Raw genomic sequence first — 25,430 nt, 5'->3', positions numbered from 1 at the left:
CTTATGGTCTGGCAATGAATCTGGCCGAGCTGGGAGGAGAATGGAGAACTCCTGACTTGGTGCCTTCTGCACTAACCGCTGCACATTTTTTTCCCCTCCTGCTTAAAAGGTCGTGTGTCCGAAGGGAAAGTGAACAATGTTGTCAACAGAGAAATAGAAACAATATGAGGAGAAATAACAAACCAGATCTGTTTGGATGCTAATATACCTGAATAATGCCTTAAGATGCAGGGTATGAATGGCAGCTATATATTAAAGGCATTTGCTTTATTTTTTCTAGATACTACCAAATTATGTTTGAACATGAAGCCCTGTGAAACTATTACTTCCCTGTACTAAACTCTTTATTGAAGAACTAAGCCCATATTTTGGCACAGTCATTTGTTTCCATGGAAATACAGGGATGTTTCCAGTATGGGATTATGACTCCCGGTGGGCTGTATCTGAGAAGGCCACTTGCAAAGCACACAGAAAAATTCTCATGTCTCAGGAAAATCATAAAAAATGCTCATAAAAGAACAGGTGACTGTAGTCATCTTCTTTAAAATATTATTGCAGTGCAAAGGAATGTTATGCCAACTATTAAAACAGACAAACCAAAGTTTCCTTAAAATGCAGAGCACATCTAAATCGCTTCTTTCAACATGCAAAATCTGACCTCAGTGCTGTTGTTGTTACCTCAAGCCAAGCATTTTTATGCAGTAGGAGAAATCTTTCCAACTTTAAGGACTGTTTTGCCAGCCGCTGACTCTGAGGCATATCCAAACAGCGCAAATCTTTGTTACATCGAAGGCAAACAAAATGCAGCAGCAGAAAGCTAAAAATATCTAGAATTTACCAGTGAGAGCACTAATAAGCCTGCTTTGGGAAGAGTTAAAGCCGATGATACTTGACAACACTTTTTTTTGGGGGGGGTGTTAAACAAGTAGAAATGCAGTGCTAAAAACAACCTAGAGTGTAGACATCCAGCAATGCAGGGCCAAACTGAGCATACAATACTGTGTCAGTCCTTGAAGCAACAACAAATCCTGCCTTTGCAGATCCTTTTAGCATGCTGAGTAGGAGAATTAGAGCTGATATGGTTCCAGGTTAGAGGTTTAGAGCTGGAAGCTGTGCTGTGCGCTTGGGGATGTTTGCAGGAGCGTTAGAGGCAAGGAATTTTCCATCGCTCTTAGGCTGCGGAGTGGGTGCATAGCCGCTGTGTGGGCACTGCTGCAGCTGGGGACTGCAGCGTCTTTGTTCTTCTGTGTAGGTATGCGTTGGTCACCACGAGGAAACCTGCTCTTTCCCAGTGTGAAGCACTGGCAGAAAAGGGTGCTGGGGAGCCCCTGAAGCTCAGATATACAGGGTCCAAAAGATTCAACCCTCTGATGATTATTCACTCTTGCCTTGCTTCCTGCTATCCGAGCTACTGTCCAAAACATGTGAGGCTGCAAGAGGCTTAGTGCAAGATGTGGCTGTTCATGCACCGCAGAGCAGCTTGTGTGTTCAGCACATGAAAATGTCCTGGGACACACCAGAAGGTTTTGTCAAGGTCCTGTTCGCTGATGACTACAAACATCTAATGAAATAGGAAAGGTGCAGTGAAGCGTTGAAGTGTGTTTAAAGCTGAACTTTCTCTCACAGCACAGGTAGTTTTGTGTTTGAAAAGGTTTCATTGGATAAAAAAAAACAAACTATGATCAATACCATAGCAGTTTCTTCTCGTTTCAGAACGAAAAAGTGAGTGAATTCAATGGGACAAAACATGCTGTTGTTACCCATTTTGTTTGTTCAGTGTTATAAAATCTCTATTTAAATACAGGCTGAAATATTACAACTCTGCTTTGCATAACACAATACAGTTTTATTTATGGTTTAGTGGTTAAAATCGAGAAGCAAGAGTCAGGAGGACTGGGTTCTATTCCTGGCTATTTTTCAACTTGTTTTGAACTTAGACAAATCCTTTATGGTCACAGTTCAGCAAAGTCCATAAACAATCGGCAATTCAATGATTCACCACACTCCTAATTTTAAACATATGAGTTGTCCCATGGTTTTCATTTGGGCTGTACTTGTGTTACAATTAGGCACATTTACCACTTGGTTAAATTGAAGCCCTACACCCAGCTTCTCAGAATAAGGGCCTGAGTTTGCTCTTAGGCACTGAGGCCCCAGGTGAGTACGGCACAAATATGGGTGACTCCATTGCCTTGAACCCAGTGAGACGCAGAGGTAGGCACGTGCTTACAGGCTGGGCTGAGTAAAGGCTATAGAAACCAGTGCTGTACACAACCAGGGCTTTAAAAAGGAACGTCCTGATTTCCAAAGGTTTGGAACGTCATGTAGCTTCTGTAGGACCTGTGGATGCTTGGCGCTTCTTAAAATTTAGCCTCCATGGGAGCCTAAGTGTGGATTGATGCAAACCTCATTTCTTGCTCTTCTGTGCCTGAGAACTGTGGCTGGCCGGTTCCTCTGGGCATCCGTGTTTCCCTTCTGTACAGCAAGGATGCTGTGAGGTGCCATGGACAGGGGTCAAGGTAACACTGTGGGTCTTTGGCAAGAGAAGTGCATAGGAGGGGGAGCTGGAGGTCTGTGCTTTTCCCTGGTCCTGGGACTGTCAAACCACGTGATTTGCTGAGCGTGTTTTGTGTGGAAGCTGCCTCAATACAGGTACCTCCATGGGGTTTCAAATTCTGATGGAAAAGAATAAAACTATCTCCTCTGTCATGTTTCCACTGCCAACACGGCCGCATCCTGCCAGGCTGCACAACAGGCAGGTGAATCCAGGCTCCTGCTAGAGCTGACTGAAAAGAAAATGAAGGAGAGTAGTCTGGCTCTGCTGTCAAAACTGAAGGGGTGGTTACACCTAAGTGGTGAAAATTAAATGTGACATTTCAGATTACTTCCCATATGAACAATGAGTTATTTTAACATAGAGGGGAATGTAGCTTGAAATGTTATGGTTTCCCTTTCATGACGTTTCTCTAACAGTGCCTGACAGCATCTGCCCTGTTTAGAAAAGACCCCATAACACAGAAACTGAAGTCATTAGCATCCTAGAGCATAAGTCCTAGTTTTATCTAATTATATCTGAAAGCTGGCATTGCTCATTGACAGGGGATATGCTATATAAAGGTAACATAGCATTCTTTGTTTTCTGGTTGCTTCTGAGGAGTCTCAGACCTCTGGGCTCATGGCTGAGCAATCTCCTTGAAAAGCTTTCTTCAGACTATGGCAGTATGTGAAATGCCTGCCCAGAGCTTATTAGTATGTTTAATTGGTATCGTTGCTGCAGTGGGATTTATATTTTAATTAAGTCCCATGTCCCAGATGCCTCTGGGACTGGTCGCTCTCTGTTTTCCTCTGGATCCTCATCTGGAGTTGCAGGTCGGGGTGATCGGAAGTGCCAGGGAATGGACATTTGGTGCTTCCGTGAAATAATCAGAGGTCTGGTTGCTGGTGGAGAGGTGACTGTATCACAGACACCACGGCGGTGGTTGGCACTAACTGCCGAGCTTTGGGACTGCTTGCAGAGAAGATGTTGACAGAATGGAGAGCTGGGAATAGATTTACCCTCATCTGTGACACTGGCCCAAGATCCCTTCTGATAGACATTGGTGGGGCAGGATATATAAATATTTGTACTGTCACAGAGGTTAGGATTGTAGAAGGGGATCTTGATCCTCAAGGCTTTAACTAGGCATTTTTCATCAGCACAACATTGATATAAATGTTTTTCTGCACTGTAAATGTGCTTGCATTATTTATTTGTGGTGCAATTCAGAGTATGGATCAGCATTTAAAATCGGCACTTTGGGCCTTGCTCTTTAAGTGAGGTGTGTGTAATTTCAGAAATGTATTTCTACAAGCTTAATTATGCATGTTGTGCCTGATGAGTATATAAATCTGACTATTAGGTACCAACCTGTCCATATATGTCCCTAGCTGCCTGATTTGCATGCCTAAATCGCTGGGGACTAAGCAGCAACTGAAATAACCTGTTTCTAGTTATTTCACTTTCAGTTCTTCAGGACTTAACACAAGGCAATTGGGCTGCATTTCCTGTGCTTCAGAGAAATGACTAAACCCCTTATATTAGTCCACCTTTTGGCTCATCTGTCTTCATGTGATGTCTGGAGAACCCAGATGGTGGGTGAAATTACTGAAGATTGAGTGTTTCATAAGCTCTTTGTAAATTTTCTGAGGAGCTTCACCTCTAGTTTGAGACATACAATCTTGTCTGAGCACCTGTAAGTCAAAAGACCTAGTGTCTTCTGCCAACCAAAACCATCTGGGTAGACTGAAGCATTTCAATTCCCAAGAGCCTCTCACACGCAAGGGCCAAGGATGGGGAAGGCCACAGTGCTGACAGCGCTCTCAGCACCTGCAAGGGCAAGGAACTGAGCCGGTGTGTGCCCAAGTGATGTGAGCAGGCAGATCGTGCCCCATCTGCAGGAGGCACCTGCTCCTGCAAAGTCCCTTGCCTGTGTGCGGGGCTGTGAGCACCTTTTGCTGGGGCTGCTCTCACTTTCCTTCCCAGGAGCTGTGGAGCAGCTGAAGGGAAGGAAGGTGAGGGGCTGACTGACGGAAGGGGTTAAATGAAGAGCTCCTTCAGGAGATGTTGGGGTATCCTAGGAGAGCAAGCTGGAGAAAGAGGGTGACAGGTGGGGGCAAACTGGAGGCAGGGGTAAATGAGAGTTCAGGTCATCCTTTAGTAATCCTCGCCCTACCTCTTTCCCTGCAGGAGCCGCTCACTCAGCGGGCCTCTGTTGTTGTTATTGCAGCAGTCCCCCAGTTCACCTTTCTCGTCCCAACCCACGGATGTTGGCAGTGAGGATCTGCTCCCTCAGAGCTGTCCCAGTGGTGTGGGAAATCAGTGCGTTGTCACTGTTCTCAGTCCAGTGCTTTCACCAGCACTCAATCCATAGTGGTTGGAAATAAAATGGCTAGACAAAACTGATCTTCAGGTGTGCAGTTTGGGACAGTGACTACCTCTCATGGAGTGGCACAGCTGAAGCAGTGTAAAAGTAGATGGTTATTGTACCTTTAGCTCCTGCTTTTCTCCTGTGATCTATGACCAGCTTGTAAGAAGTGTTGACAAGCCCTGGAAGAAACCATGTTGCCTCTTCAATGAGAAGCTGCCCTACCTGCATTTGAAATCTTTGTGTGTGTGGAAGGGAACAAGGAAAGAAACGTGCAGCCCTTGAAGGGCTTTCTCCTTCCCACTGCTTAAAACAGAGCAATAAAATACGCTACAGCCTTCTCCAGCCATTAATTTTGCAACAAAACAAGGCTGTAAACAGTTATTTTCTGAGAAGTCTCCCAGATATCTTCATGCCTTTTCTGTGGGTCCTTTTTCCAACATCTTTCCAACTCATTCAGCTTTGTATTAGTGCAAATTTGATCTCAAAGTTGTATCTGATTACTCTGTGCGTACCTGTAAGTTGCAGGATAGGTCTTTTCCTCTTACCTTGTGTGCTTGCAGATCAGTGCTGTACAATACGATGTACCACTACTGTGCAGAATTGGTACTGGTTTATCCTGCAATGGTTTTGCGCATAAAGCGTAAAGTGTTAAAGTATACGATTTAGCTCTGATGTGCTTACATCAGGCGGAGTCCGTGTTTCAGGTTCCTGACTGGGGAGCGTGTCCCGGATGTAGGGCAAAATTCTATTCTCAGATTCCCGGAGTTGCTCCTGACTCAGTCTCTTGAGCCTCTGTGCTGACACATGCCGATGTTTCGTGGTGTGAAGGAACTGAATGCCCTGAAAGGAGCAGTCTCTCACCAGCTGAGGAATGGACAATAATGGCAAAACCTCAAACAGAGCAGGAGAATCTTTCTTGAAACAGTTGTCCCACGTCTGATGAAAACTTGAAGGGTTTGTATCACTTTGGCAATGTACTTGTAGCCTCTTCCTCCTAATTATCACTGAACTCGTCTAAGATTGCTTTGTGGATATGAGGACAGAATTTTTCCTGCAGGATGCACGATAACCAGCTGTGCCTCCTCTGTAAATCAGCTGTAAGTATATTTGGAATAGCTGCCAGGCCGGCTTCTGAGCTTACCAGAGGACAGAGCTCCAGCAGATACACAGTCCCACATTGCACAGAGCTGTTGCAGTTTTAAAATCAGTCTGATTTTTTTCTTTAACAGGGGAGCCCAGTGTAACTCCGTCAAGACTGGAGTGACACTCTGAATCTGCATCTGCCTCATGTGAGTTAAAATCCTGGCAGCAGCATTTTGCATAAGCTGGAGCCTCTGTAGAGATCTTTTTTTTTTTCCTTTTCAGGAAGGTTATAAAGTTGTTACTGTATGTGTCTTGGCAGCAAAGGTAAAAACAACCACAAAAATGCATGAGAATTGCATACCTTACTGCACAACCCCTGCTCATTCCAGATCAGCTTCCCTCCTAACACGTACCGTGTAAGGGAAGCCCACACTCATCACAGACTTAAAGGCTTGCAACGTTCACTCCTGTGGTACTGCTTTTTAACTTTCTATAGTATAACTTTATGGCAAGTGATGATGTTAAGGGGAGGCTGAAATGCTGTCAACTGGCTTCTGTTTTTTAAAGCTTTGGTTGTTCTCTTTCTCTTTCAATCCATGGTTACATAATCCATGAACACTGTGTACTGATTGCCTTGAGCCACTGAAGCATTTGTCTGTTTTGGAACACAGATTATTAAAATAACTTGTTCCTTTGGAGCTGGGGACGGTGGCAGAGACATGGCCATCAATTGATAAGAAAGCGAAAAGAAATCAGAATAAGTGGCAACACGTGCTTCTGTTTCACTGTCATCATGTGTGTTGGGCTGAGAGAACATGCAAGGACGCGCTGAAAATGGATCAGTTGTGGTTTTGTGGCTGTGCATATTTCACCTGTCACATTGTCATGGGTGCTTGGAGAGAGGGTCCTTCTCAGCTGGGAGAACGAGCTGAGCACAAGAGCTGCTGCATGGCAAACATCTACATTCACGGCATCATCGTGGCCTACAAATTATCTCCAGTTGTGGTCTCAGCAACTAGGCTTTGGGAGGGGGCTTTCCGGGAAAGTGATTAGTTTTTTCATCATCCAGCTGAGCTGCAGATAAAAAGTATTGATCTGCCCTCTCTGCTCTTTTTCTCCATGGATGCCTGAGCTAAGCAAGATAAGAGAGAGAGACCAGCCCTGAGTACAATATTGAGATAATTTTTTTCATCTGGGAGAAATTATCTAGTAATACATAGAGCAGGGGGCATCTTGCCTGTTTGTGCTGTTGTACTTACTTGCAGCAGCGTTAGCCTGTTCACACTTGATCTCAAGGAGGTGGATCGTTTGCCTGGAAGCTCGTGTTCCTGAAACAGGCTTTTGCACAGCTTACAAGAAATGTTGGTGGGTTGTGGCTTGTACTGATTGATACAGTGTGTGCTGTGGTGGGGAGCGCTGTCAAGATGGGCTCACTGAGCTCTGAATCTCTTCCCAGTTGTGTGTCCAATTAAAAGAAAGTTTATCTTGGACAGTAACTATCACAGTAAACTGGAGAACAAAGTTTATTGTCCCTTTCCAGCCTCCAGGAGTCCCGTTTCCAGTGTCTCTGTTCAATTCATGTGTTAATGGGAAGGTTCTTATTTTCCGGGTATTGTGAAGTGATAGAAAAACAGGGAAGAAACCAGAAGTATGAATGAACTTGTAGCTTAATTTTATTCAAAGAGATGTCAGGGAAGCAAAATCCAGAGGTTGAGAGGTAAAGGGGAAAAATTACCCTACGAAAGGAAAATTCAGATCAACTATGTGGCAGTATTGCCTCAACAGATACTTGTGATGATGAAGGCTGAGACCAACATCTGTTCTTTGGCCTTTCTCTTACTGGCCTTTCAGCTTGTTTCTTTAGGCTCAAAGAGTTAAAAGGAGATCTGTAATGATCAATCTTACATGGGGAGAGAAGTTCAGCAGGGCAGATGTTGAGTGAGAGCATTTTGTGAGCAGTTGGGCACACATCCCACCACAGCATTTCTCTGATGGAGCATTAACAAGATGTACAGGTTATTTGACAGAAAGCCCTATGGTTTCCCTGGAAATGTTTCTGCTGGGGTTGTTCATGAACCGCTTCTGTTTGTCTAGAGGAGATACCAAGATGTTCCTTAAGGTTTTGCATACCTGGGCAGGTCCACCATGGTGGCTGAGTTCAGAAAGAGGAGGGATTTCTGGAAGAAATATTTTGTTGAGGAGTGATGTGTTGTGGATAAATTGGCAACCTGGTCATATTCTCCAGGAGACTAATGAGAAGTAATGCAGCAGCTTCATGGACAGAGTTGGTAACTGGAGGCTGATTCAGATAAGGTGGAGCTTTGCACCTCTCTTGCCATCTAAGAGCACGTGCAGGTGTATTTATTGCTCTTTTCCCTGGGAAGTGCCTTTACTCTCCTGCATCAAAAGAACTCTTTTTTCCAGATGATGGTCTGGTGTCACTCTCACAATGTTGTTCATCACCTAACTGCCTTTGCTCCCTCAGACTCCAGCTCACTCCCCAGGATTGCCTTGTCAGTCACTGCTTTCTTTATTAGCTGTAGTTTTTGGTCACTTATTCCTATCTACAGCTCAGTCAACCCTTCCTTTGCTAAAGGATGGAAAAGGTTATGTGCATCGAATATTGTACGATGTTGTTGATATTTGCCACTGGTATCATAATGCTCAAAGATTTTGGTAACAGCTTTATTGATTTATTGATTATCTATTCAAGAATATTACAGGTTTGCTTATTACATTTTTAATGGTGTTAGCCCTTTGGGGATAAAAATTAACTCTTATAATTCTGGTGCTTTTTAACTTGCAGAGGCCACTTGGGTGCCTGGGAAAAGTGAGCCCTCTGTCATGGTTACTATGATCTGAGTCATCTGACATTCTCGTTTCTTCCAAAGTCCTTACCGTTTTAATATTTTTGCAGTATTTTGATATATTTGTTTTCTCCTCTTAGATTGAACTTCTGTATTCCACAGTATATATATAATGGTAATTACCTAGTTATTATAGAAAATGTGTATTAATCTGTATTGTGAGTCCCACAGATGTGCTAGATATCTCTCAGGAAAAGCAATCTGTCTTTTAAAGAGCTTCCTGTATAAATTACACATTTATGTATTTTACTCAGCTAAGTTGAAATTTTCAAGTGTTTGAGACAGTTGGGCCCACTGAAGTAACTCTCATTACAGTCAAGAGTTATATTTGATCTTGTTACCGCTTCGGACCAAATTTAAGACAGCAACATGCAGCAAATGTAAACACACTCACAGAAATACACTGATTTCCATCTGTCATAGAAACACAGTGATTTCCTTTTAAATGTTCATTATGTTCAAATGATCTCATTAAATAGTTACATTTCCAGTACATGGAAAGGTCATTTGCAGGAAGAAGACAGGCCTGATGATGGAAATGACTCTGTTGAACAAATCCATTTCTTTTGCATTGAGCTAAGGTATATTCACAGTTAAGCAGCTCCTCTGAACAGTGAGAACCGTCAGCTTGCTGAAAAGAGTAGCATTTTGATGCACAAGGGTAACAGCTAACAGATTACAGTACCATATGCTATTATTAACAAACAAATCATATGTTAACTTGACAGCTCTACCTTCAAGCTAACGTAGTCTACAGCAGACATAAATTTCCCTTAGATGAAACCTGGAGACAGTACTAAGCTTTGGGATTGTATCCAGAGCAGTACCAGTAGCACAGCAGTGATGAATTTGAGGCGTTCTAACCATGAATATGTTTGCTCCCAAAGTTTGTTGGTTTCTTTACCAGCTTTGAGAAAACACAGCAAAACAAAAACCAGTATGAGCAGGTGGAGCGTGGAGCATTTGTGCATCTGCGTAACAGGACTGCAGGGAGAAGAGCTGCAGTTTGAAATACATTTTCCCTGATGCAGAGAGCTGTGACAGACCAGCGGATATTTCAAGTGACGCTCTCTGCCGCTGAAATCTGAACTGCGGCTCTGCTCGGCTGCAGTCCTGGAGCGTGAGCTAATTCCACCGCGGCTCCGGGGCTGGGGAACCCAAGGCAGAGAAGGGCAGGAGCGACAAAGGGACTGTGTGATGGGGAGGAGGGAGGAGGGTGAACGGGAGCATTACTTTTAACTGCCTTCTTGTTTAACCCCCTAGTTGTTTTCAAATTTTCTAACTGAAATCTCATCTTGGTACAGTGTATAAATCCCCTGAATACGAATCTCTTGGATTTGACCTGACCGTAGAAAGATTAGTTTCCATTGGATACCCTCATGAGCTGCTCAATTTTGTGTATGATCCTGCATTCCCTACCAGGTAAATGACTAACAGATACCAACCCAGTCTGCTCGAGGCCTTGAATATTTGTTCTGTAAAGTTCATAGGCAACACATGAGGCCAGGTTTTCAGAATTGTGCCTTTGAAGCCTGTGCTTGTCCACAGATCCTGGGGAAGGGAGCAGACTGCTCCAAATGTGGAGGGCTTTTGTGCACACAAGGCCATGCCAGCAAAGAGGGGAAGTGCGGGAAAAGAGGCCTGCTGAAAACATGGTCCAAAAATAATCTTTCAAAGCAAAGACAGCAGAGACACAATCGGATTGGGAACTAAATCAAAATCAAGACTTGGGGATAAGAAGCTGCTACTGTCTATGAGGCTGCTAGAATGTCTCAGAACATATTTCTTTAATGTTTTTAAATAAAATGTTTTCCTCTGATATTGGCAAACCAAACACACCAAGGTCCCCAATGCATAAGAGACATCCTGAAAATTAAGCTGACTGTAAATAACAATAAAAGTGGGACCAGTCCCATTTGCTTGTTCAAATGAAGGAAATGCCAAAAGCAAAGTTAATGGTGCAAAGTTACTGAATTCTTACACTTTGTCTTTTGGTAGCAGAGGTAAAAAGCAGCGTATTGTTTTTTAAACATGGCTTTTAATCTAACTCTGTTCCTTTAAGTTGTTTCCACTTGTGCCTTTGCTGGATTTAGCTTTCTTGGCTCCTTTGGAGCTTCTTTACAAAAGACTGGACTGGAGGGTCTGTTGGCCTGGTGCTCCAGTTTTCAGTCTGGCAGCCTCCTTCCTTCCCTCCTCTCAGTGTGATTTACGCCAAGACTGTTGCCATGTGTTCCCACACCCGTAACAAGAGGGTAGCCCTTCATGAACCTGTGATGAAGACTCCATCAAATCCGCTGCCCTCATCCCAGGGAGGGGAAGGAAGGGATGTTTCTGTGGGAAGGCTGCTTTCTCCACATCCAAGCTACTAGATAAGTGAGAGAGTTTTGCCTAGTTGGAACCAGGACTGTCCAAAGCATTTTGTGCAGTAGTGTCATGCCCTATCTGGCTCTGTATGTGACAGAGATGGAAAGGAAGGGAGAAATTCCCTTATCCCAACTCGCTCTTCCTTGCAGCCTAGCCAGACTGTTAGTGAGCCACAAACACAGGTATCGAATTCTTGACCCCATTTAAGAGGTCCATGTCTGCCCTGGTAAATGCATAGCTAAGCTTCTGCTGAGTTAAGAGGTTCCATTTTCAAGTCTATGGAGAGCAGATCAGTTGTACCTCTTAACCTGGCAATACAGGTCTTTTTCTCTTTACCTGCAGCCAGGTAAAAGGTACAATAAGGACCCTATCAGCATAATATCAGCAACTCTGTTCTGACATCCCCGTGCAAGTAAGCAAGCTGATTTGGAGAGATCTGCTATTAAAATGGTCACTACTTAATAGGCTCATTTCTTCGTATCCTAAATCACCTTTTTAACAGAGGCCTGGTGTTTGATACCCACTATGGAAACCTGTTGAAAGTTGATGCCTATGGGAACCTCCTAGTGTGTGCACATGGCTTTAATTTCCTCAGAGGGTAAGTGCTGACTCTTGGCTGTTCTTTTTGACTTCATAGCTTTTTTGTGTCTCTGATCCTCAGTGATCATTTTATGAGGAGTCATGGAGACTCCACTAACAACAGATGCTGTATTGGCGTTCCTACAGATCTAGTATTTACTGGGGATGCAGTGAGTGTCCCGAACACAGAAATAGCTCAGAGTTTTTATAGAGGAAGAGGTCTGTACCAGCAGAGGCACATCTGTAGAGTGCTGAGAATAAAAGAAAGTGTGGTGTGGGGACAGATTGATGGGATAATACGGGGGCTTTTTGCCTGAGCTGGCGTACTTTAACATCAGCAGCTTGTCAGTTAAAGCAGCACCACTGTGTGAGGGCTCCTTAGAGCAGAGGGGAGTCTCCACCACGCGAGCCCGTTCAGCTCCACCGTCATTGCTAAGAAAGGTCAAGGTCTTGAGCTTGCTTAGGCAAGGAACAAGCTTGCTCTGCCTCTTTGTATTTCTGACCTTAGAGGTTGTCAGAAGTGAGGCATGGTGTGCTGTTTGCTGCGGCCTTCCTTGATTTTGCATCCCTCCTGCCCCAGAGAAAGTGTTTCAGGAAGCATACTGTAGTGCTACATGCAGGATGTGTCCCAGAAAATCCCTATGTAGCCCCGCTGTGAGCGCACACAGGTGGAAAGGAAGCGTAGGCTAGCTCAGGGGCCCCAAGGTGACAGGCTCTTTGCAGGCCTGTCAGTCCTTGCAGCAGAAAGCCAAAATTTAGAAAAAGCCCTTATATAAATGCACTGAGGCTTCTCCCTGAGTCACAGCTGATCTTCAGAAGCTCCAGAAACGAAGGAAACTAGAATAATTGAGTGACTTCAGCCATCACCACCCTGCTGATTAATTGCGGAGAGCCCCAGGCAAGCCTTTCACAGCACAGCCATGCACTCACCTGCTGAAAGCGGCTCAGGGGAGAGTATAAAACAACACATGGAAAGTGGGGGAAAGTTTAAAATAAGCAAACAATGAAAGTGCAGATGATTTAAGGCATACCCCTAGTCAGCAGCACAGGGCTTAAGGTCGAGTTGTGGACTCTCGACCGCTCTGTTTCCCTGAGTTGGCTCTGCTCGTTTTGCTGACTCCGCCATGAGGACTTTGCGCCCGGCTCTTCTGGAGCCCGTGCATTTAAGGGAATGCATGGTGGGTTCAGTTTTGCTCTTGCACCAGTAGCACGTGTTGGAAAGCTGGGTATTGATGAAAGCCCAACAATCTCCCTAGTTAATGGACCCCACTACAACTGTATTCTGCAGCTCAGCACACTGTATCTTTATTATTTTATTTGGATTTATTCTTCTCTATCTTATCTGTTCTCAGGCCAGAAACACGGGATCAATATCCAAATAAATTTATCCAGAGGGATGACACAGACAGATTTTACATTCTGAACACATTGTTCAATTTACCAGGTGAGTCCCATGTGAGCCAACACAGGCCTGTTTCTGCATCTTTGTAGCCAGTAAAGCTTTGCTAATGTCTTACTGGACTTACCGCTCTGATTTATTTTTGTCTGCGGGAACATTCTTCTTCCAGGCCCAGAGCCCCAAGTCAGCTGGCCATATGACGTTATCGTTGTTTTACAGTTCTGCTTTGTTTCTTTGCAGAGACCTACCTGTTGGCTTGCCTAGTAGATTTCTTTACTAACTGTGACAGGTACACTAGGTACGTATTCTCTCCGGTTTGATGTAGCTGATGACACAGTGAGATTGTTATTATAATTCAGAATACAGTGCAGATGCAGCTGCTGTTAATATCGGTGGAGGCCCCTCAAAGTGATTTCAGTGGGGAAAAGCTCAGGCCTCTTCTTTTGATATTAAGTGAATTTAGTCCTGATGAGATGATCTGTGGGTACAGCAGAGACTGGTTATGAGGTTCCCCCTTATAGTTTGTACCAGTGTTACTGCACTGGCTGCCACTGGTATTTGGGGCTAACTTCTAAGACCACACACTTACTAGAGGGTTGTAACAGCCACCAGACAGTGCATTTTCAAGTCATGTCCGTTGGAGCCATGTTTGAACTGGTAACTGAAAGGCTGTATTTCCTCAGCTAGTTACTGTGAGTCCCTCATTTCATGACTGAGAACTTTGTTCAGTCAGAAGTGAAATAGTCAGATACGGATTGGTTCAAAAGGCTGTGCGTGCAGCATAAGTATTTACCTAGCTTTCAAATACATACAAGCTGAAGAACAAGTTATGTTTTGAACTGGTAAATCCGAATGCTCTTGCACTGCTGAGACACATGATGGGTCATCTTCCCATGTTATGTGATTGGAAGGCGAAGGTTTAATGGGGAACAGAGGAACTGTGCTTTAGTTTATACGGATAGTCCATGAGGTCAAGTATCCTTTCTCTAGTAACAGCCAGTAATTGTACTGGGCAATTATGGGATCAGTTGTCTGTTGGAGACATTTCTTCCTTACTCCCTTAGTGGTTAGGGCATAAACCAGTCATTAAGTGTGATGATTGTAGTCATGATAAATACAGCTCTATTTAACCCTCCATGATTCCTTCTAATGCACACTCTCCATGGTATCTTGTAGGGATAATTGCTCAGGTTAACTCTTACTGTTTAACACACCAGCACTTCCTCCTCTCAGCAGTGGGTATTATGTTTGGTTGATTCCCATGGCACCTGCTTTTTAGTGTTGGAAAAGGGATAAATAGCAGCACTCTGCTTACTTTCTCTGTAGCATTCATCTTTTGTAAAACACTGCAAACTGCATGGTCCCGGTATTTCAGTCTCTCTTAAAATGGAAATGGTTCATGCACTTAATTGTTCTTGTAGTACTGTGAGGGAGAAGTAAGAGCTGCAGTAATAGAAAGCTGTAGTACTGCTACAGGCGCACAGGCCAGTAGTTACGAACTCGCATCCTAAAATTCTAAATGAAGAGCGTTTACCTGGGTAACACACAGACCCTGTTAAACTCTGGTTGTAGCCTTCTTTCAAGCCTGAGCTGCAATAAAGGAGTAAATAAGACACTGTTATTGTAAGATGAAAATACAAGCTCCGAACATCATTTTGAATCATCTTTCTCTTTGGCATTACTCCCACAGCACTTGTTTCTTACCTGCTGCAATTGGCTGCAACAAATAATCCCTTTTCTTTCTCCCTGCAGCTGTGAAACAGGGTTCAAAGATGGAGACCTTTTCATGTCCTTCAGGAGTATGTTCCAGGATGTCAGAGATGCTGTTGACTGGGTTCATTACAAGGTGATTACAAAAACTCCTCGGGACTCTTGTACTCGTTGTTCAGTTAGAGGGACTGGCTTGTAAATCTTGGATTAAGATGCATCATTCCACTTTTGGGCAAGAGCCCTGCTTTGCCGCCTAGTGAGCAAATAATAAATTGCAGTTGTATGTGAGTGAGTCAAGACCTCGACTGCCCTCCTGGTACTGGAGGATATAGATCTTGACTTCCTATTCCTTTTTATGGTATCTAGATTACATTACATTTGTATGCTGTCCTAATTTTTAAAACAGTGATTTTATCGTAAATAGATTACACTCGTAATACCTTATATTGTCTAAAAGGTACTTGTTTTAAACAGAGAATTTCATCAGCTCTTCTCTATTTAGAGAGGAGAGGAAGTTCATCTTTCTTGCACACTTGCACACAAACACAGAGTTAAGATTTTGTGAACATTAACATCTGGTTAAAGGCCTGGTTTTCTTGTCCTTCCTCATTCAAGAGGCCCATTAAGGGTGGGATGGAGAACCATCACAGGAGAACTCTGCTCACAGTTATACTTGCAGCGATCCCTTTAGCCTTGCAGAAGTCAGGAATCCTTTTTTCTTTCCTTATTCAGTGTTGTGTGATACATGTTGGAGTTTGGCCTTTGAGTAAAGCATTATGGTCAGTGTTGGAGACAGGTCGTTGACTGTCTTGTTTGGTTTGGCAAATCTATTTTTTGTTTGTTTCTATTGTATTCCCTTCTGAAAGGGTTAAAATGCTGTTGAAGTGGATTATTTACCATGGTGAGGGAATCGATGGATCACAGAGTTTGTGATGGTCCCTGCTACTCAAAGCCTCTCATCTCTAGAGTCACTGGTTCAGATTCGCCCTGGTTTGTACTTTCACAGCATTTTGAAGTGTGAAAGTTGGCATTACTTTGATGTCTCTTACATCATAAGTTTCCATCACCTCACTGGGTTCTGTTGTTTCTATTTCAGGGATCACTCAAGGAAAAGACCCTTGAGAATCTGGAAAAGTATGTGGTGAAAGATGTAAGTGTGAGGTTACTTTGCTTGTGCTACGTGACATTCTGTACTGAGTAAGCAGGCAAGAAATAAACATGCTGATTTGCTTTACTAAATCACAAAACAGATAACGCTGTGATTTCTGTTGTAATAACTGAAGACAAAGTGGAAAGTTCAGACACAGCCTTTATTCTGAGCCAGTGATCCACATGATTTCGTATTCACGCGCACATTTTTTACGTAAAATATAAAAGCCAGAGGAGTTGTTAGCATGGGATGCAGGTGAATGTGTTGCAAGGCTCACGTTGTTTCTTTTGGTGGTGAAAGCAATTGTGATCCCCGTCCATGTTTTCTCTGCCCAAGCAATCCCTCTACCGCAGATCTCTCCTTTAAAAGCGACAAATGAGCGTCTTAGATTGAGTATTCTTTAGCCATCTGGCAAAAGTGCTTCACACATTTAACCATAAGGAGTTGAGGGAGAGATCCCAAATGACCAGTCAATATCCAAGTCTCCTGATAGCCCCAAAATGTGTCTTTGGCACATCCAGCTGAGTAAGCTCCCCACCATTCCCTTACTTTTGCCTTTCTCTGCACTGTGCAGGGCCCCTCTGGACCACAGTTACTTTATAATTATTCTTCAGTTTAAATGAATGCTGCGGACTCCTCCTCTGCTAGTAGAATATCTCTTTAAAGCAGCTAACCTCATTTCTAGTTACATGCCTGCAAAATTCTTAAGAAACCGTGCTGTGGGGTAGTCAGCTCCTCTTGCAATGGACTAAGATTTATGATTCAGTAAAAATAGCTCCAGGAATAAATTCTCCCTAATTTGAGGTTGGAATTATAATACGCTCCAACTTGTAGCTCATGTGAGCTCAAATTTCACCTGCTTCTGGGCCCATTTCAGGAATGGACTTGGAGCTGGAGTCTGCTCCAGTCTGCCTGGTGCAGAGCAGACGGGCACGAGGCAGCACAGGGCGCCTGCTGCGGCAGTTGGCAAAGGCACCGCAGCGCTGCTGAGCTGTTCCCACTTGCCTTCCTCCCCGGGCCATACTTTGGAGGGGTTTTAGATGGATCAGCAACTTCCCTGTCTCCCTGGCCAGTGCAAAATGTGTGGGTTTGTTTGCATATTGATTTGTTTTGTGGCTTCTTTTAGTGAGATCACAGTGGAACAGTGTTTTCCCTGTGATGAGTCTCCATAACTTTTGTGTGTGACTTTCAGGGGAAGCTGCCTCTGCTGCTCAGCCGCATGAATGAAGTCGGCAAGGTGTTCCTCGTCACAAACAGCGACTACAAATACACAGACGTAAGTGCTGCCTAAATTGGTGGATTGGTGTATAATGGAATAAACAAAGCCAGATACTGATCGCTGCAGGTTTTGGTACCACATCTTCTGATGTGGTGTTAGGTGCTTTCTGAGCTAAGCGTAGGATGATTTAATGGCAAATGCAGATTAGGTGTTGAAAGACCTGTTTTATAGTCCTGGTTCTACTACTAGCCTAGCATCAGCCTGGCTTAAGTTCCTCTGTGCCTCAGTTCCTCAGCAGTTGAAAGGCTGAAAGAGAAAATGTTGCTCATTTTAAATTTCAGCATCCTTTAAAATGCAAAACTTCCCTATCAAATGAGGTTGTTCTGAGTAGAGACAGGTGACCAAACCCATGATCCCAGAGGTGTTTAAGATCTAGAAGGGGCTGTCTGGTGTGGTGCTGGCATGAGGGCAGTTCCTTAGTGTCCTGATGAATGTCATGATACTGCTACACGGCTAAGCCAAAGATTTATATGCCATTTTAAAGTGTTGCAAAATATATCTGAAGCAGCCTGCAGATTACTGAGATAAATGTGTTCTTGATTATAAAATTACTGTCTTAACTCCTGTCATTGTAAGTTCTATACATTCATTTTGTCCCCAAGTGTTATGATGAGTTTCTTGTAAATCTTAAAAATAAAGTTCTGTAACCTGAGAAGAAAAAGACAGAAAAGTATGCTCTTACAAATGTCACAAATGTACGTTTAAAAACAAATTTTTAAATACTTTCTTTGTGTCTTTCAGAAAATTATGACTTATTTGTTTGACTTTCCACATGGACCAAAGGTATGTTATTTCTAGACTGCAGTTCTAGTAGGAATTAATGTGCCTAATTATCTGTTTAGCTGGAAAGCATTTTAATTCTGGTTCATCGGCTGTATGGGATTAGTTGCTTTAATCTGGTTAAAATACACTTGCTGTTTAGTGTCCTGTTTGAATAGGATCAGAGCGAATACAATGCAACAAAGAGAAAAGAGGCATCATCTGTTTGAAACAATAATCTGTGTTAATGATAGCATTATTTTAGTGATAACACATTTTAATTCTGGCATTTTGCAGCCAGGTTTCTTCCTAATTTTGCACAGTGTTTTAGATGTTGTTAAAAAAAGTCTTGATGGAAACAAAAGAGTTTCATAAACTGGCACAAATATTTAAGGCCTGATTGTGCTTTGACTATGGTAACTCCTAGAGTTTCAGTCATGCTTTTCCTGGTTTTCTGAGGTCAAAACTTGGCCCTGAAACTTTTGGAGACAAACGTATGAACTGAATTTATACCAGCCTTCCCCAGTCTCCTACTGGCAGACCATCTTGCATTCAAAAGATGTATTTTCACACTGTGTTCTTAAGGTAGAAGAAGGCCGGGGAGCAATTTTCAGAATAAAGAAGACCACAGCAACTGATAATTGGAAAACCTCCTTGCTGTGGCCTTGGTCTCACAAAGATGGGAAGCATGGAGAAAGAAAGGCTCGTGAGCACCCAGTGTCAATGAGGCAGGGCCGTGGTATGGAGCTGTGCTCTATGGCAGAGTCCAGGCATTTTCCTACTCTTGGCACATGTGCCTACGTGGTCTTGTAAGGCTGAAGCTGTGAAGTTGCGTGTGTCTGGATCAGTGTAGGATGTCATCTTCAGAAACAGTGGCAGCGTTGTCATTGACAGCATCTCTTTGGACAGCAGCTGTGCTGTGACATAGATGTGCAGCGTGGTTCCCTCAGCTCACACCACATCCTCAGTTTTTGCAGCTAGGCTGGGTTGGGATGGGCCTGCCTGCAAAGGATGAATGCTTTTGGAGATGGCACTGGCAACCCAGCGCCTCCCCCTTGTGCTAGTTGGGGAAACTGGTCCATTTGATGGACCAGCAATGATGTCACAAGATTGTGCCTATGGGCCAGGTAAATTCTGTGTGGTTGTTTATGTTGTGCCTGACTTGGGTTTGTTTTTGCCTTTGCAGCCTGGGAGTGCCCATCGACCATGGCAGTCTTACTTTGACCTGATCCTGGTGGATGCACGAAAACCCCTCTTCTTTGGGGAAGGCACCGTGTTGCGGCAGGTGGACACAGTGAGTAGCATTTGGAAGGTGCCATTATGGCTGGTAGAGCTCATGCATCGCTAGGAAGAAAACCTCCTGTGTTGTGTCCCTTAGGGGAAACAGGCAATGCAGTGCTTAGATTGGACCTGCCCTAGAGAAGCAGGGCTGGCCTCTCCTCTTAGTGATTCCCAAGCAACCCCATCACCTGGGACACAGGAGGGCTTGAGGCTTCCCTGGTTCCTCTGATGTACTGCAGGTGGCAATAGGAAATGAGTGTGGAAAGCCACATCCAGGTTGTCTGGGGAGGGGGAGAGAGAGACACACACACACATAAACAAAGAGTAAGGAAATAATTGGACATAAAACATCCAGAGCATCAGCTGTCCTTCACCAAAGCAATATCCCTTTCCCCAGGTGACTGGCAAGCTGAAGATTGGTACCTACACTGGCCCGCTGCAGCATGGCATCGTGTACTCAGGAGGTAAGGCAAGAACAGCTCCTGTTGTCCTGTGTAGTGTCTTCGACGTGCCCTGGTGGCCTTCAGTTGCTCTGGCTGTGAGAGGACTTGTGCTAGGTGGCTGCACGCTGCGCCAGGCACTGGGCAAGGGCATTTGCCAAAGCACATTGTGCTGTGCTGTCTGCACACTGCACCAGAGGCTTCTCACCTCCCTTGCTGCCCAGAGCAAAGAAGAAATGGACCTGTCCCTCCTGGAAAGCCCTTTTCTTCCTTGCCAGGGAGAGTTTGGGAAATGCCAGGGCTGGGCTTGGAATGGGGAGAGCTGTGGAAGGCCCAATGCAACATTTCCCTGCTGTCCTCGCTGTGCTGCCAGCAGCGTGACCATGCTCCGATGTCTCCGTGAGCCAGGGAGATGCGCAGGGCTGTCCGAGATGCTTGTGGCTCCATCACTATCACATGAGGTGGGAGGCAGCATCACCCCTCTGCTACTGCTGTTTGTGCCAGGATGTGCGCAGCACAAATAGCTGCAAGGGCAAAGCTGCTCCTAGGTGAACTCCTGGGTGGGTAGGCAGACCCCCCGCGTAGCTGTGGCCAAGCAGGGGTGATTCATTTAGTGGCAAAGGTTTCCTTGAAGAAAATGCAACTTCTGTGTCCCTAACCCTGGTACTCTGAAATAAGTAAGCCAAACATTTTCGCTTGGGTCCCCTTTCTGAGCCACCCTGTTCCTCTTCTCTCAGGCTCCTCGGACACAGTCTGTGACCTGCTGGGGGCCAAAGGCAAAGACATTCTGTACATTGGAGACCACATCTTTGGAGATATCCTCAAATCCAAGAAGCGCCAGGGCTGGAGGACCTTTCTGGTGATCCCCGAGCTGGCCCAGGAACTGCACGTCTGGACTGACAAAAGCGGTCAGCAGTCAGGCAAACACCACACCAGGCTTTGCTCTTGCCTGCCTGGTGCTGCTCCAGCTCCCTGAGAGGCCTGGGCAGTGGGTTTTGGGGAGAGATCACCCTGGCTTGGCACCTGTCTCCCACACCTTTCTCTACCTTTGGCCCTTCTCCCCTGGGGTTGCATGTTGGCAGCTGGAGCTGGGGCAGCTCCCCGTGGTCTGGTGTCAGGGACCCAGGCCTTGCCTTTGCTCTTCCCTGGGCCACATGCCCGTGATCAACTGAGAGCGGGCCAGGGGAAAATTTGCAGCTGGTGCAGATGGTTGAACTGTTCATCATCCAGTAATCCTGCCCAGAAAGCGGTGTGTGTCCTTCTGACCTTACAGAGCTGTGGCTTCTCTGGTAGAAAGTATCTGACTTGGCACCCTGGTTATTGTCCTTGTAATGCCTGAGCCATGACTGCTCTCCCGTCTGCAGGGAGTCCCTGCTCACCAGCCGTTTCCTCCACCTTTCTGCCGCTCTGCCGCCAAAGTGCTGTGTGTTTCCCATCCTTCAGCGCTACTGCTTTTCTCCCAGGTTTGCCCTTTGGTGTGTAAATAGGGGGAGTTATGCAAGTTGCCCTGTGCTGGTTGAAAGGTTTCTGTGAAGGCTAGGAAGGTTCAGCCTCTAAAACAGAAGGGGCAACCAGAAACCAAGTCCAGAGCTCTGCCTGTGGCACGGAGCATGACTGAACCCTCTCCCTCTGTGGTGACTGCGGCACGCCACGTTCCTCAGTGCAGCGCCCCATCGCAGCCATGCAAGGGGAGCGGGCAGGATGGTGGATTTGCTTTCATCCCTCCTCTGTTCAGCAGTTTAAACTTACCTTTTTTTTTCCCTCGCTTTCTTTCCTGTATTATCCAGCCCTTTTTGAAGAGCTGCAGAGTCTGGACATTTTCTTGGCCGAGCTATACAAGTGAGTGTTCAAACACTGACAACTTTCCTGCTGCCTCTCCCAGCCTAGCGACAGCTAACGAGCGGCTCTGACTAACTCTTGGGATTGGGTTAGCAGCGCTGCTGCTGCACCCAGGAGCTTTGACTCAGGCCTGGGCTCTGCCCACGAGACCAACCTTCCCCTCCAGACCAGCCTCCCTCCCCCAAGCCCCTGCGCCACGACATCTGTTTCTGAAAGGCTTTTCACACAATTTTATTTGCCTTCTCGCCTGTAACTAGGCATCTGGACAGTAGCAGCAATGAACGCCCCGACATCAGCTCCATCCAGAGACGCATTAAGGTACCAATCATAAAATCCCTTTTCATCCTATTGGATCTCAAAGAGCTTGAGAGCCTGAGCCACCGCTTAGCCCTGAAATGCTTTGCTCTGCCTTTGGGTGGGCACAGCAGGCTTGGCGAAGCCCGTCTGTCTATGGACGCTAATGGAGGAGCTTCCCAGCTCACTGGTGCCACTGGGCACTCCTGAAAGGCAGCCTGGTCTGGAATGTGGTCTCCTTCGTTATGTAAATAGCAGCGCCGACTGACGGTGCCCACTGGGCGCTGACCCACACGAGCTCGGAGGGGCTGTAGCCTCTGGTTCAGCCAGCCCTGCGTACTGAGGTCCCAGCCTGGGGCAGGTGCCGGCCCTGACCCTGCTGCTGCCCTCCCCTCTGTTAGTGGGGACTGGTCTGTACTCTGGTGCTTTGGGATAAGAGCACAGAAAACCCATGGAAAGCCTTGCTGGAGATCGTGCAGGTCTCGCACAGCCGGGCCCTCAAGGCACTGCACTTGCGGTGCTGCTGTGGCTGGGTCTGCTCCCCAGTGCTGTGCGCTGGCCCAGGCATCCAACCCGCCCTTTCTTGCAGAAAGTGACCCACGACATGGACATGTGCTACGGGATGATGGGGAGCCTCTTCCGCAGTGGCTCGCGACAGACCCTGTTTGCCAGCCAGGTGATGCGCTATGCCGATCTCTATGCAGCCTCCTTCATCAACCTCCTCTACTACCCCTTCAGCTACCTCTTCAGAGCCGCCCACGTCCTGGTGAGTTACAGACCCTGGGGAGACAGGCAGGGAGCCCAAAGGTGCCTCCGCTTGCGTGCGTTAGCGCTTCCACAAGCGAGAGGCAGCAGGCATGGCACCTTGGAGGGTTAGGCAGCAGCTCGGTGTGTTTGTTTGATGCACCGCAGGCCAGAGTCACGCTCTGGGGTTCGCTCTCTGGCTGGCTCAGGGAGATACCCTGGGACAGAGACACCCCCTTCCATCTCCTCTCTCTCTTGTAGATGCCTCATGAGTCCACAGTAGAGCACACACACGTTGACATAAACGAGAAGGAGTCGCCAATGGCCACGCGCAATCGCACCTCCGTGGATTTTAAAGATTCTGACTACAAACGGCATCAACTGACCCGCTCCATCAGCGAGATCAAACCGCCCAACCTCTTCCCCCAGGCGCCTCAGGAAATCACACATTGCCATGATGAAGACGATGATGAGGAGGAGGAGGAAGAAGAGGAAGAAGAGGAGGAGGAGGAGGAGGAGGAAGAGGAATAAGAAGGAAAAAGTAAAGCATCTCTGAAGACAAACCATGACTCTAGCTGTGATCAGGAGTGGATTCCTTTGTTGGGGTCCTTGGGGTGACGGGTTGGGGGGGTGTGATTCTTGCAAAGGCACATTTTGAAAGTGTCCAAAACTTTTAACAAATTAACACTAATCAGGAGGAGACCCATGTTTCAGTTTTGCAGACGGTTCAAAAAGCCAGTGGATTCTGCCCAGGCGGTGCATTCAGCTATGGACTGCACGCCTGTGCTGTAATGCTGCTCCCATCACATTTGGGGACGCTGCATGTTTCTCCTTTCCCATGATGTGTTTCATTTGGGTTCCATTTGAACAGTGTCCTGTGAACGGTTTTTGCCCTTTGTTACATTCACTGTGAAGGAGGAAGGGATGTGCTAGGCCCCGCAGGAGACAAAATGATCCAAATCCTCCTTCTGCCGGTTGGGTTGCTGCCCTTAACCTTCTGTTTCTGGAATACAAATGCTTCCCGTGTTAGCCAGGGAGTTGCTGTGGCTTTTAGCACTGAGTTTACCCCCTGCTTGGCATGAGTAAGAGTCAGTGGTTTGATTCCTCTGGCCAACTTGGATGGCGGTGGGAGTCCAGCTCTTGCATATTTGCAGTTGTACATGTTTTGGCTTGTAGACGCTTGTTGTCCTCTCCCAGTGTGTCAAAGCTTTCTTTCATCACTGGCATGTGATGCATGATTTCCAGAACATTTCTCAAACAGCTGATCCGCACACTGTGTTCTCGACTCCTTCTGTAGTTTCAAGAGTAAATATTAACGCAGGAGCTTGAAGCCACTGCTTTAGTATTATGTTAGTCGATTTGTTTTCCTCGCTGCCTGTTACTGACCTTTCTGTCTGCTCAGCCTTAAGAAAGTGAAGACAACACCAGCCAGCCCCTGGAGCAAGAGGGCCTGTTTTCCAGGGTGCTCTGGGCCACACCTGTAGGCCCTCAACTGGGAAACAGCAGGTGCCACAGGACCAGCCCCACCATGCTGCCTGCAAAACTCCGGTCTGGCTGGCAGCTGCCCTCGTCTCTCACCTGGCGCCGGGGCTGGCAGAGGCTTGCGGAGGGTGATGTCTGCAGGCTGCCGTGCCGGGACCGGTGGTGGCTGAGGAGGTCCCTCTGCATCAGCGGGGCTGGCCTGCCTCATCTGTCCTGCCTGCGGTCCCCGTGTCTGTGTGCGGGTCTCCCCTCGGTGTCAGCCTGGAAGTGCTCTTGCGTGTCGCCATCCAGGGGCAGGCGCAGCTGTGGTGGTTTTCCTCCCTGTTGTGGGTGCAGCGTCCCTTACTCCAACTTGTGCCGTTCGCGTGTGAAGGGGGCCCTGTTGTCCCGAATTTGACAGTAGTTTCAGTTCCATAAATGCATTTAATCTTTTTTTTTTTTTCCTTTCCATTTTTAAAGTACCTTAGAAGAAAAAAACAAAACAAAACAAAAAAAACCACCAACATCTGAGCAGGAAACTGCTGCTGAAGTGGCAGTTGTACAAGTCAATAAATCATGATGTTTCTAAGAAGTGCCTGGCGCTTTGTGGCGCGTCGCTGGGACGATGAGGGTTGTGCTGGAGGCGGTGGGGGCAGCCGGGACCAGGGGGGATGGTGGGCTGGGGAAGAGGGAAAGTAGCTCCAAGATGTGGTTATTTAGCACTGCTGAGAAGTGGAAGTGAATTTGGTTTCACAGGTTTGTGTAGTCTCCAGCGAAGGGGTGGGCAGGAAGCCCTGTGGCGACAGTGGCGAGGGGGCACCTTATGGTCAGGTCCGGGGGGGGGGGTCACAAAACCATTTTGGTGTGACCTGGGAGGGAGGGGAGGTGCTTTAACATGGTGGGGGAGGTAACTGCCCCCAAATCACCCCTTTCCAAGGCTCTTTCGCAGTGGCATTTCCAAGGGGCCGCTCACCACCACGCTGGAACCGTGTCTTGGCCAGGACCAGTGGCAACAATGAGGGCTACAGGGAAGCAGCGGCAGCGGCAGGGCCCAGCTCCCTGTGGGTTCGGCGCCCGCCAGCCCCAGTCCAGATCCCCGGCTGCTTCCCCTGCCCGAGTGGCAGTGGTCCAGCTCTGCCTGAGCGCTCTGCTGACCTGGCAGGAATCGGCTCCCCGCACTCAGCTCTCTCACATGAACATCTCACATCATAAACCAGAAACGGGCCAGAAGAGGCCTGGGCACTGGAGACATCATCAGAGCCACGACAAGGAAA

At 46.4% G+C, this 25,430-nt stretch overlaps 1 protein-coding gene across 1 annotated transcript in view; it reads left to right on the top strand.

Annotated features, from left to right (window-relative positions):
- NT5C2 (5'-nucleotidase, cytosolic II) overlaps window positions 1-24,748 on the top strand; it is a 64,532-nt gene extending 39,784 nt beyond the window's left edge. Inside the window, exons 4-18 of the mRNA XM_067300198.1 lie at window positions 10,162-10,279; window positions 11,724-11,819; window positions 13,153-13,244; window positions 13,440-13,497; window positions 14,952-15,045; window positions 16,006-16,059; window positions 17,252-17,335; window positions 18,080-18,121; window positions 19,284-19,391; window positions 19,776-19,842; window positions 20,556-20,726; window positions 21,606-21,657; window positions 21,915-21,975; window positions 22,541-22,717; window positions 22,957-24,748. Of these exons, the coding sequence (XP_067156299.1) occupies window positions 10,162-10,279; window positions 11,724-11,819; window positions 13,153-13,244; window positions 13,440-13,497; window positions 14,952-15,045; window positions 16,006-16,059; window positions 17,252-17,335; window positions 18,080-18,121; window positions 19,284-19,391; window positions 19,776-19,842; window positions 20,556-20,726; window positions 21,606-21,657; window positions 21,915-21,975; window positions 22,541-22,717; window positions 22,957-23,226 (1,544 nt within the window). The 3' untranslated portion in view covers window positions 23,227-24,748. The remainder of the gene's footprint in view (window positions 1-10,161; window positions 10,280-11,723; window positions 11,820-13,152; window positions 13,245-13,439; window positions 13,498-14,951; window positions 15,046-16,005; window positions 16,060-17,251; window positions 17,336-18,079; window positions 18,122-19,283; window positions 19,392-19,775; window positions 19,843-20,555; window positions 20,727-21,605; window positions 21,658-21,914; window positions 21,976-22,540; window positions 22,718-22,956) is intronic.
- Window positions 24,749-25,430: the final 682 nt, after the last annotated feature.

Source organism: Apteryx mantelli, chromosome 7, assembly GCF_036417845.1.
Source record: "Apteryx mantelli isolate bAptMan1 chromosome 7, bAptMan1.hap1, whole genome shotgun sequence".
NCBI classification, from domain to species: Eukaryota; Metazoa; Chordata; class Aves; order Apterygiformes; family Apterygidae; genus Apteryx; species Apteryx mantelli.
The sequence above is the reverse complement of the archived record's forward strand: the minus strand, read 5'-3'. Positions and strand labels throughout refer to the sequence as shown.